At 34.1% G+C, this 13,448-nt stretch overlaps 1 protein-coding gene across 4 annotated transcripts in view; it reads left to right on the plus strand.

The window, feature by feature from the left end:
* Positions 1-8,093, plus strand: part of LOC107021108 — a 16,614-nt gene extending 8,521 nt beyond the window's left edge. The window contains exons 4-9 of one of the 4 annotated variants that reach the window (XR_003578971.1): positions 2,703-2,789; positions 3,029-3,082; positions 4,018-4,202; positions 6,847-6,929; positions 7,041-7,213; positions 7,570-7,708. Coding sequence is in view for 3 of the 4 variants with exons in the window: in XM_015221701.2 (XP_015077187.1) it covers positions 2,703-2,789; positions 3,029-3,082; positions 4,018-4,202; positions 6,847-6,929; positions 7,041-7,141; positions 7,540-7,782 (753 nt within the window). In the remaining variant the exon portion in view is untranslated. Of the gene's footprint in view, positions 1-2,702; positions 2,790-3,028; positions 3,083-4,017; positions 4,203-6,846; positions 6,930-7,040; positions 7,214-7,539 lie in introns of all 4 variants that reach the window. The other 3 variants (XM_015221701.2, XM_015221702.2, XM_027917895.1) reach the window with 3 other exon arrangements.
* The last annotated feature ends 5,355 nt before the right edge of the window (positions 8,094-13,448 follow it).

Genomic DNA, 13,448 nt, shown 5'->3' on the forward strand with positions numbered 1-13,448 from the left:
CCCGCCCACCCACACACACACAAGTATAGTGGCTAAATTAGCAATCCTAGGCACCTCATTAACTGGGTAACATGAGGGCTTGAAATGGCTTCATCAAATAAATAAGAATGACTCTTAAGTACTTCAGTTGAGAGTTAGTCTGCATCGCAAAAGATCAAAGTTTCATCAACATATTTGAAGTGAGATATGGCTAGGCTCTGTCTATCATCCATATTTGCATTGAAACCCCGTATCCAACCATTTGGTTGGTGCTGTCCTAAGCATGTCATTGAGTCCCTCCATTGCTAAAATAAATAGAAAAGGGGATAAAGGTCTCAGTCTTCTTTTAGTAGAGAAGAAACCAACAGGGGATCCATTTATCAGAACAGAGAACTTCTCAGTTGTAGTGCATAACTTAATTCATTAGTCACCAGAGCCCATACTTCCCATGGTCTTCCTGTGGAAGCCCCAGTGTAAATGATCACAAGTCTTTCAGTATCCAACTTGCATAAGATGTTTGGCACCTTTCTGATCTTCCTCTCATCCACACACTCATTTGCAATCAATATAACATCTATAATCTGCCTGCCTTTATAAATGTCATCTGTTGAGCATACACGAGTTTAGCGACTACCTTTTTGAGCCTTTTTGTCTACATCTTTGAGATGATCTTGTATATACTACCTATTAAGCTAATTGTTAAGAAGTCCTTCATTGCCCCCTTGTTCTTTGGAATCAAGCTATGAAGGTAGCATTGGAACTTCTTTCAAAAATGCCCTGATCATGAAAATTTTGTACCAACTTCTATACCGACTACATCCTAGCATGTGATAAAGAAAGCCATAGTGAAACCATCATGGCTAGGTGCTTTGTCCCTAGCACATGCCATAATACAGTCTTTGATTTTATTTTCACTGAACTATCTCTGTGGCATTATATTATCAGCTCCACTGTCCCTGTTCTAGATTGAACTGAGGTCTCTATCTCTATGTCTCTAAGCAACCTACAACTGTTACCTGTTAATTAACGTGGATATCCGTATGGATCAGAAGATAACTGCATACCATTTTCTCAGTAGGATTATTTTCTTCTCAATTTACGAATTCGGCCTTGTTATTTGCAAGTCGGATTCTACCAGAGGGGTGAAGTTGGGTTATGACATTCAGAAGTGATTATGGCAGAGAAATTCAAGGTTGTTGTGGCTATTTGGTATACTCAACGAATTTCATTAGTCTGAGAAGAAGATGATTTTTCAGTCTCGGATGTGAAGGCTCATGCTTCCATTTTTGTTCTAGGTTTTGCTTATTTTCCGGTGCTCTCAGTTATTTCTTGTTCCCAGAGCTTGAGGCACTGTGGTGCAACTCTTCCTGATCTTGGTTTCCATAAAAAAGTTAGTAACTTAGTCTTCACAATTACTCCACTTTACTGAATGTAGATAGTATGGGAAGACATCTATGGTATGTGGAGAATGAAGTCAGCCTGATTCTTAAGAACCTTACTTTAAACAGGGAAAGCTTGCTTTCTGGGGACGCAAAATAAGATGGGAAAAAGGCTGAAATAGGAACAAGTGATAATGTAGCAAACAGATGTTGGAACAAGTGATTTCTTATGTGTTGATTTTTGTTAAGATTTGAGTCACTTTTGTGTTCACTCGCTCTTTCTGTGTTATGCTTTCTTCTTGATTTGTATATCTACAGAGTCAGATTTATTTCGTTGTCTTTATTTATACTTATAGAGCTTAAGCCCCTCCTCTCTAGTCAACAAAGATTCTTTTTCTTTCAAAACCTTTATGTTTACTTGTAGAGCTTAAGCCCCTCCTCTCTAGTCTATGAAGATTCTTATTCTTTCAAAACCTTTCTCTTAAACTATAGCTATCAGAGATAACACAAGATGAATTGTATAATTTCTTTCTACTTTTGATGTAAAGAAGTAGGTTTAGAGGATATAGATCAATTTGTAGATCTATTAAGATCCCTGTAAGTATCTTCTTTTCTATTTTTTTTATCCAACACTTTCTGATGGTGTCCAGCATTAAGATACACATTTACCAGTTTCAATAAAGAGAAGTAGTAATGACAGCATATGAATTCGGGACTACATTGTAAGGATAATATAGATTTTTTCTTGAATATATATTGCTATAGGACTCCATAAAACATTGCCTGTTAGCTCTCCGATAAGGCATAAGACATAAAAAAGACACTCAAACTTGGCCTCAAACTAACAAGTAAATATTCCAGCTTTGAGTATGCACATATAAGCACCTCAAATTGTCTCCCCTGTGTCAGTTGAACATTCCAATTTACAAGATGAACATCTAGATATCTCCAAACTTTATGTGCCAAGCCAGTGTCAGGTGTCCACGAAACATAGTGGGATGAGTTGGGGATGTTTAGTTGCCAATTGAGACCAAGTTGAGGTGTCTAGAGGTACACTCTCAAAGTTAAAGTGCTTACTTGTTAGCTGAGGCCAAGTTTGAGTGTCTGTTCATGCATTATGCCTTTTGATAAACTTCTTTTTGCAAATTACTAAGTTTTAATTTTTAACTCATGATTTCTTGGTTTGGGTTTCAGAGCTCCACATTAGTTTCTGATACCATGAAGGAAAATGTAATAGCTTGGCTATTGAGTAATACGAAATCTAATTTTTGATGCATCTTGTTGGCTGAATTGGTTCATTGGAGGATGTACAACAGTCCTGATATGTTTCTCCTTTCTGTGTAGAACACAATGATAGATGAGCGTGGTTCCTTTGCTGTGACCAGTCCCTTCCCAGGTCCACTGCCAAGTTTTCTCAAGTCTATCAAGAAAGTGGGTATAGAACCGTTTGCTTCCTACATCTTGTGTCCTGATAGCTTTAACCTTAATCATTCAATACATTATTTTTCTTATGTAGCAATTAGTGAGCTGTCAATCTGAAGTGGTTGTCGTGTTGTATATCCCTTCCTTGTTTCCATTTATGTTTGTTTCTTGAGGAACTCTTCACACAGTGCATTCTTCTATCTGGTGGATGTTTAGCTATATGTACAAACTGACATAGCATAACGCAGTTACCAGCTCGGGTTGCTTTGATGGGTGAAGTTCTGCCTCTTAAAAATGAAAAGGTGTGTTTTATAGGTCTCCTTCCTGGCAAATGAATTCACTTTATTTTAACCTCTAATATTGCTCGTCCGAATATTCAATTTATCTGTGCTATCTTTTGCTTTTATGAGAAACTTTGAATTAACATATCTATGTTCTTGATAGCGCCAGTTGGTGATGTTAGGCTCCCAGCTATTCATTGTAGTGAAACTGCGTGTTAGACTAGGGAAGGATGGCCTTTCCGGGAGGGGGTTGGTTTGTGGAAGGCTTTCACTGACTGGAATTTTGGCTAACCTTTTCCGGATGTGAACTTGAGGCTGCTCGGACATGCATAACGTTAAGTTACTCATCCCCATAGGTATTTGTCTAGGAAAGAACTATCATACTTCTGCATGAATTGAGGAGATATTAGAAGTATGAAACAGGGAGATACACTGAATGCTTGAAAGTTGAGTTCATCAAAAGGTACAAAATAGATAAAATGCCTGAGTAAAATAACAGAAGGCAGAATGTTAATAATGCCTAAAGGTAGATACGGAGACATTTTTCAGCTTATTTGTATAGAGAAAACAAGATAGGTTGAAATTGGACCATCCATTGAATTAGAAAGGAGGAAGGCTCGGCAAATTCCAAAGGAAGCTGTGAATTATTGTTAACTTTTGCTAACCCTCTGCATACATTTATGGACTGCAAGTGAATGTACTACAAGTGATTTATGCCGTTTCATAGTTATATTTCTGCTTTTTTATTTACTTGTTGGGTTACACCAGCAGTTGTGTAGGACTGATTGACTAACTGAGGAGCTGAGTTGATATGGTTGTAGCTTGGTAATGCCCATTAGTGGTCATACCACTAAATTGTCTAGCTAAGTGACCTTGTGCTGGAAAGAGAGTTGTTCGTTTCACTAATGGACCTTCTCATGCCAGCATGCAAAATGTTTCTTCTTGCTTTATGACAGGCTAGGTTGCCTGGAGAGAGCCTTAAGGAAGTCATATCATCTGAAAGGAGCATGATAGAGAAGTACTCTTACTCCGTTTTGGGTATACTGAGTTCATCCAGCCTTGGTGCTACATGCCGAGGTGACAATCTCCAGGAATTACTTGAGTCAGACAAAAGATATGTTGTCTTCAAGTTCAACCCAAGGTGAGCAGTTTTAGATCTAACTTTTATCAATAATTGTTTCTTATTCAGCTAGATTGTCATATATCTTCCTCATTAAAAAAGATTTATATGTACTATTCTCAGTTCTGATTTTTGTTCCTCGTAACCTTCTGTCCCTCTGCAATATTAAACTGAGAGTCAACATGGAAATGTGATGGACTTTTCTGCTGAAATAGTAAATAAAGGAACAAATCCTGTTGATTCACACTAGTTACACTGATATTACAACAAGAGTTCTGAAAACCAATCACTAGGACACTGCCAGCACCATAAATTACATCATAAGCATGAATGTAATTTAGTTATACAATACATAACAATAAGATGCAGACTTTCAACATTTCTATATATTCGAGATGCTAGAAGTCTAGAACTCCCCCAGAAAATTTCCTTATCTTTTTCTGAATGTCCCTCTTCTAACTGCCCAAAAAACCACCCAATACATGTGTAGCCATCTCATGTCAGTTACTAAGTCTTTTAATTGTTTATTGTGTCCTCCTGGAATAAGTTTTTATAACTTGAGGCTCATCAAATTGATTTTGAGCTCTATAAGCTTTTGGCGTGAGTACTTATCCATTAAGGAAGAAAGAGATGTTTGAGATGAGATTCTTACTTTCTCTTCTTTCTTGGAGATACTATTGTTTCAACTGAATGTAGAACCAGACAACCGGTGTTATCAAAGGCAAAAAGCGCAAAAAAGCTCTAAGGTCCATGGAGACTTTGAACACACAGCGCAGATAAAAATACGTGGGCTTTAACGAAGCAGGTGCAAATGGAGGAAAAATACAAACATGTATTTGTTGTCCAAGACTAATAATTATAATAATGATAATAAATATATGGAAAAGGGCCAAAAATACCCTTTGACTATTTGAAAAGGTTAAAATATATTTCTCATTCACCTATTGGGCTAAAAATACCCCTCAGTATACCTTTCCCTTAAAACTAACAAACTCTTTTAAATAAATTATTATTATTTATTGTTATTTATTATGTGTCATTTTCTTACTGGATAAATAAATTCCATTTTATTTAATTTTCTCCTATCCATCAGATCTCATGTTACTATCTAGCAACCCTGATATTGTTGTGTCTGATTGTTGGTCCCCCAGGGTTGGGAGATGCCTGGGAGGTAGAAAGAGTAACTGACCTGGTAAAAGAAGTGGATACTTTTGGTGGGACAATAATGGAGCCTGATAGACTTAGATGGAGACACAGTTCAGAAGGAAGTTTCACAGTACATAAGTTATAGAAGAGGTAGAATAGCATTATGCAGTAGCAAGAGCTAAAGATATGGAGAAATGTCTGGAAGAACATATCCCCTACAAAAGTGAAATGCTTCACATGGCTAGTGGTAGCTAAGAGTAGTTGACCTGCTAAAAGAAATGGATACTTTTGGTGGGACAATAATGGAGCCTGATAGACTTAGATGGAGACACAGTTCAAAAGGAAGTTTCACAGTAAATAAGTTATACAAGAGGGAGAAAAACATTGTGCAGGAGGAAGAGCTAAAGATATGGATAAATGTCTGGAAGAACATAGCCCTACGAAAGTGAAATGCTTCACATGGCTAGTAGTAAGAAAGGAATGCCTTACTCATGAAGTGTTACAAATGAAGGGGAGAGTTGTGGTGATTAGATGTTTTCTGTGCAATGAGATTGGGGAGATAAACAATCACCTTTTCTTACACTGTAACTGCTCAATCGGAACCTATTTTTCAGTCTCACAAAGACACTGTGGACAATGCCTGAACATACAGCTCTGATTTAATGAGTTGTTGGATGAAAAGAGGGGGAAGTAAAAGTCATAAAAAATGGAGGATGATAACCCTCTTGCAACTTGCATATGGTGGTCAGTCTGGTGGGAGAGAAATCGAAGGTGTTTTGAAGACAATCAGATCAGTCCATGATGTGGAATGGAATTGTCTTTTGACTTTTTTTGGGTGTAAACAGAACTGTATAGAGGAAATAGAGGAGTCACTAGAATTTGTAGGAGCTTTATAAAGCTAGAGTCTACTTGTTTTGTAACTTGTTTCTGATGGTGACCAGCATCATCCCCAATGCTGAAGAATACAACACTACTAGTCCTAAAAAAAACATAACTGGAATGAGAAACTGCAAACTACTACGAAGAAATAACTAATACTTGAAGAGAAACTTTAAATAACTACTACTATACCATTGGGAGACTAAGAAATGATAACACATAATTTTATGGTTGGAGGTGGAGGGCCCTCAGTAGGCTATTCCTTGCTTATCCAAACAGTTTTTGGAATATTGCTGTCTGAAAAATGTAATAACCTTAAGGCCCTCAAGAATGTGGCCTAGTGGTGAATGAAGTGGTTAGAATGATGAGGTCTTAGGTTCAAATCCCAGCGGAAATAAAAACACTAGGTCATGTCTTCCCATCTGTCATAGTCTTGGTGGACAGATTCACCTGGTACCAGTTGCTGGTGGAGTGACAAGTATCCCATGAATTTAGTTGTGCGCATGTTGGCCGAGATACCACGGTTATCAAAAATAATAAAAAAGAATGTATGATATGAATTCAGATGGATGGGACAATTTAATATATCTGAAAACTGGCTAGAAATGTCTTGACTAATGAAAAATTATCTACTCCACAGTTCATACACGTACTTTGACAGCAATGGGGGGACTCATGAAGTAGATCTAGAGGAAGTCCATGCAACAAAACCTGATCCTTTATGTAAGAGTTTAAGAACTGAACTGTTTATGTTTTGCATATCTGATTATTTTGAGGACCAATGTGTTCTCATTATTGATGAGCAGTATTCTCTAAATGTATTGTATTTTGTAGCATCACATACCATGAGCTTGATTGATGGAATTAATCAAAGTGAGGTGAGGCGTAGGGCTCTGATTCTCTTCTGCATCACACACTTGAATAAGAACGCAAAGGTGATTTCTGGTTGTCTCTGAAAGCTCGGGTAAAACGTATTTGTCTTCTCTGAGTTCTCATGCTAAATATGTGTAAGTGATTTACTTATACTTTCATTTGGAAGTTCCAAGATAAATTAAGCCAGTGCACTAGATTTAGGGACATTGTGACTGTATATAACCTGCTAAATTCTTACACATGTTTACTGCCATTATTTTCATTTTTCAAGGTGGGATGCTTAAATTCTATGTGTAACTTATAATTGTCACAGCATATCATTGCTGTGATCGAGGTAGTTACTATATCATGACACACATAAGCCATAAACCCACACCAAACATCAACAAATATTGCCCTCGGCCTATCAATTTGCATTATTATTCAGTCAATATATAAACTATTAGCTGCTGATATGCAGAAGAGAGCTGATCCCTGGTTTTATGTGAAGGATGCGTATCTGCTTTCTATAGATCGGAAAGGATTGGATGTGGTGGGAAAAGTTTTAGGTCCAATAAGGAGTGATGGTTCTCGTGAATATCAGTGGAGGGAGTTGAGAATTGCATTCAGAGAAGAGGCACACACTGTTGAAACATTCTGCCGTCAGCTTGTTGAAATGGAGGAGGAATCACTCAAGAGTATCTCCAACTTTAGTGGTATATAAATAGGGTGGAATTAGCATCACACCGACAGATTTGAAGAGCAAGCAACCTGTGATGGACAGGAATAATTGCATCATGGGTCATTTTTGACAGAGAAGGGGAGCTGCGATAGAGGGTAGATGAGTGATCTTGTGATTTGAGGTTTGTTCATATCTGTTCTTGTAATCTAGATCATAGAAGGTTAATAACCTTAGCTGAGCTGTGACACTGTAAGTTGAGGAATGTTATTCATTAAGATTTTAATTGTTAAAAAGCTTATGGTTGGTCGAGCTGCATACACTCACCTATTATAAGGACAAGGCGTTTCATCAAATTTAATATTGTCATTATTTGGTGGTGACAGTAGGAAGCCCCCACTAGACACACATGACTCGTTTTCAAGGCTGGATAGCTACTTGCTAGTCAGGGCTGGCAGAAGAAAGTTTTGAATCCCTGCAGGCAGGTAGGTGTTCTTAATTCGCTCATCCATTGCTTGGCTAACACAAGATAGGTATGTACAGGTAGAGTACTTGATCCAGTTCATATTTCCTACTAAATAAGGGAGTTCAATGATCGATCATGATTCACACATCAATATCTTTTTAGTCGAGTTAGTCATACCAGGTTTATCTAATATAGTTACATCTTTTATGTGAATCCTTTTGAGGAGACTAATAAATCAACAATAGGAAATGAACGATTTTAGTTTTAAGAAAAGGTTACAAATCTTTTTACGAAAAAAATAAATGGTTTCACTTGATTCATGGATGATATCTAAACGTAATTATTAATATTATCACTCATGGTACCTCAAAATGATCCCTATAGAAATAACTAAAAAACCAAAATTTCAAATAATAAAGAAAAGCATACCTCATGTATCGAATAAATTTCTCTATCAACTTGTATCGAATAGTCAGTTACACACTTTAACTATAATGACGATCTATTACATACCTATTCTTGTTCAAAGTGTAATTAATATCATTCCAAAACTGATGTGGAAATAAAATTAAGATTAGAAATAAATTAGGCACGTTTGATTTGAAATAAAGTCAAAAAAAGTGTTTTTTTAAACCCCACCCCCTGTTTTCTTCTTTCTCATGTTAAATTTTTTTCTTAGCACATTTTTACAAATTGTCACTCAATCTCATTTTCTTCTTATCATATTTTTACAATTTTCACTCAATTTCATCATTCTACTTGAAAAAAGTAAATTTTAATTTACATATCACAATGATTATAGGAATTTGAGACTTTGTTGTCCTAATGTTTCCACTTTCTCCTTCAAATTTTTGTACAAAACACAATGCTTACTGAAACACCATGGATCATAAATGGACCGAAAAACAAAACAATCTTCCCTAAAAACGCCATGGATCTGAAAAAACATCTTCCGTACTCAAGCTGGAGGAGGAAGTTCATTGAAACGAAGCTCATAGATCTTAAAGCTTGAAACACCGTAGATCTGAAAGACGAAGCTCATTGAAACGTCATTAGATCCATGGTTGAAGCTTTGAGCTTATTGAAACAACTGCAATAAAAATTAAAAGCAAAAAAATCGAGAAGGGATGGTAAAGGGGATTGATTTGGTGTTTGTCAATGACTGATTTAGTGTTTTAGGTGGTGTGGTGGCTGAGGTAATTGTTTGGTGGTTGTTCTATGTCAGAGATGGGTCGGATGTTGGGGAAATAAGGAGATTATGTTATGGAGGTAGGTTTGTGGTTGTGGGTTGGTTGTTTTTGGCCGGAGAAGATAAAGAGAATTGTGATATAAATTCAAATGAATATTTTTTTCTAGTTGTGATAGTAGATAAGATTTAGATTGAAAGAAGATATGATTATTTAAAAATTAGTTTGGTATTAATAAGTGTTAAATAGAGCTAATAAAAGAAAAATTTAATAATAAAGAAAAGAAAATAGATTTTTTTTAAAAAAATTATAATTTCTAATGTGTTGCTTACGTGATGCTGATGTGGCAGCGAGCGTAACACACCACATACTGTTGGAGTGGTGTTATGCATTAATAGTGTATTTTAAAGGTATATATGTGCCCACGTGGACACAAAACTATTTATAATTACGCAATTTTTTATCTCCACGTGGGCACATTTATACCTTTAAAATACACTATTCAATAGTGCAGGGGGTAAAAGGTCTTTCCTAAAGTTTGGTATCGTAACAACAATTTCGATCAAAGTTTGAATATATTTCAAACCCTTTTTCCTATACCATACCAAATATTATAAGTGAAACGACGCTAAAGTAAAAAATTGAATCAACTTTTAACTGCAGTAAAATGAGAAAAACATTAAGGAAGATTAATATGAAAATATCAGTCTCAAGGCCCTTAATTTCTACAAATTGAAATTTTAGAACTCTTATCTTTTCATTCTCTCATATTGAATGAAGGAAAAAGTTGGACTTGCAAACTATAAATTAAGTATTGGACTATATCGTATAAATCATATGAAATGATAATATTTAATTACTGATTCCAAAATCTTTTTTTATTTGATTCCATCTTCATCCGTGTATTGCCATATTTAGTTGTGTTTATATGTTATTTTTTCCTTCTCTCAATTTTGGTGGCATCATATAAATGATAAATATAGGACAAGATATAGCATATATGTATAACTATATGTGACAAGTTCAATAATTAATTATATTTATTTGATAGAAATCTCTTATTTCTTTATAACAATTTTTTTAAGTTGCACAATATTAATTTCTAAACTTGTAAAATTTGTTGATTGTGTGAAAAGTATGAGATGAATACATTATTGTTTGAAATAAACGTGCAACACACGTTCTCAAAAACTAATTCTTTCCGAGTTCAAGTTGTGAATAACATTGATCCTACTAAATGCCCCTTTAACAGTATTAAAATTCATTGTGCTTCTAAAGATAATGATATGACATTTCATTACCTTAGTTCAAATAACAAATTTGAATGGTCATTCAAAGGGATATTTGCTAACACAATTTTTTTTTGGTTCATTTTGGTGGGGGTTTAAAAGAAAGAGCTTTTGAAGTGTTCAGTGTCTTCCATGGATGTATTAGAGATTCACCGCTTATCCCGCGGACTCTTTTATGCAAATGGACATTGACAAATAAATGATTTTTTCGCGAAGATGCTTATTCCGCTTTTATGCAAATAGACATTGACGAATAAATGATTTTTTCGCGAAGATGATAGCGGGAAGAAATATAATCCTTACACTTGGGAGCCACTTCATTAATTAAAGTGGTTAGTTATTTGTTTTGATCCCTAACTTGTATGGGACTATGAAGGGTGTATCTTTCTTCATTTTATGTTTTGAATATTCCTGTATAGTGTGTACATTATTGAGGGAATAAATTTACGTAATGCGCATGGGAAGATCCTGAACTAGACCCTGTATATATATATTAGAAAAATTACTAAATATCTATAAATATTATAAATATTTGATAATTATTATTCTCTCCATTTCAAAGTGAATCGTCTAGTTTGACTTGACACGAAGTTTAAGAAAATAAAGAAGACTTTTTTAATTTTTTATCTCTAAATTAAAGTTATGTCAAATGTATAAAATTGTTCTTTAGTCTTGTGGTCTTAAACATGCCACGTGGAAAGCTGAAATTAAAATGTTACAAAGAAAAAAAGAGGTCATTTTTTTTAAACTGACTAAAATGGAAAGAAGATCATTCTTTTTTAAACGAAGGGAGTACAAAACATTCAAAATCAATTCTCTGTTTGTGCCAGAAGGTTTACCTTTGGTACTACTTTTATTTTAAGCGATCCAGGAACTTCCATAATATTGGCGTGATTTGACTTAAAACTATAATAAGAAATCCCTCCTTAATGTTACAACCTTACTGAATACAGATAGAAGTTGCACCTTTAAAAACTAATCAATTACGAGATTTCAGTTCCAAACAAATTGAAATTGGCTATATGAATTCTTACTTTCTCTATTGAAATTTGTTTCATATCAAAAGGAAGGAAGCAAGGGTTAACCATCCTAGTACTACACTCACACCCAAGCACATTTAACTATAAAGTTTTGATGAGATTCGACACATTAATGTTGATATGATCATGATGAAAATCCAGGTCAAATTAACCGATTCACACACGCTAGCTTCGAATTTCTAGGTGTTTTTGAAACTAATAAGTCGCATTTACACTCTCCTAGAAACTATCAATATCAATCAATTAGCTACACGTCAATTTCAAATTAATCGGGGCTAGCTTTATGAATCCTTCATCTTCAACAACAATAACATATTCAGTATAATCCCACAAAATAAGGTCCGCAGAGGCCAGATTATATGTTTACTTTTACCCTACTCTGTTTTCAATAAACTCTTGATTCAAGAGAAAAAATAACTCCAAAACAAAAATGTACAGAAATAACAGATAGTGAAAGGAAAACATAAGAAATACATAAAATAAATCAAATGAAGAAAAAAGATGGATTAGGTTCAATAATTAAGCTAATCCTTATTTAAACACTAGATGTTATGCCTATGCAAGCGCGGGTCCAAAAAATCAAGAATTAATTTCAGAATTATTATATTTTGTATTTGTTTAGTAAATCGTAGGATATAAGGATATCAGAATTATTTATGATGCTTATATAAATTTATATTTTATTTATACAATTAAGATAAAATAAATTATTTCATACCTATTATAAAATAATTAATCTCATAAAATAATTATTCAAGTCTTACACCAAACGATCTCTAATAGTACAATTCATTTTGTGTGAAGATAAAGCAAATATTATCTAAGAAATTCAATTTGGAGCAACTTTAAATTGAAAAATATTAGTATAAGCAAATACATAAAAGTCTACTTGCTTTGAACTTTGAAGCATGTAAGTAATTTGAATATTTATATCAATCCATTGTGTTGGGTGAGTTGATTCCTTAATCCATTATAAACTTTATATAATTTTCTTAAACGGCAAATCCCAAGAACAATAGCGTAGATAAACTCTTTATATACCATTTTTTTTGCCATTTAGGCCATTTACAAAAATGCATTTCTCCATATTTGTAAACTTCACAACTGATTTCAACTTTCCAAGTATTTAAAATCACAAGATTAGATAAGATTTCAATACATTAACTTTCCAAATATTTAAAATCACAAATCCCAGATTAGATAACATCTCAATACATTAACTTTACATGTCACATTTTTAAACTCAGCAAAATTAATTTAAAAAATTGGACATCCTACCTAATACCTATTTTTAATTTTGATACCACAAAATTTTTTAAAATTTTTTACACTTTTATTTTTTACACTTCTACATTTCATGTCCGAGAAAAATCTATATTTAAGTAGATTTGTAAATGATTTTATAAAAGTATCGTTTACTCTAGAAATTAATTGAATTGACCTTTAAAGCAAGATCTGATTAGCAAATATGCTCAAAGAGAATGTACTGTGTATGCGATAAAATTCAAGCAGATAGAGTAATATAATATGGACAAATGGAATCTATATAATACACTTTCATTTTTAGTTGCAAAATTAAATGAGACATTTTATATTCATTTTACCTTTCATGAGATACTTTTATACAGAAAAATATCTATATTTATTTTAGATAGTAAATTTTTTTAGCTTATTTTTTCTTTCAGAAACTCCATGCTCAGTAAACTATGTCGTATATAAAACTAATTAC

The sequence above is a fragment of the Solanum pennellii genome, chromosome 6, assembly GCF_001406875.1.
Source record: "Solanum pennellii chromosome 6, SPENNV200".
Classification (NCBI taxonomy): Eukaryota; Viridiplantae; Streptophyta; class Magnoliopsida; order Solanales; family Solanaceae; genus Solanum; species Solanum pennellii.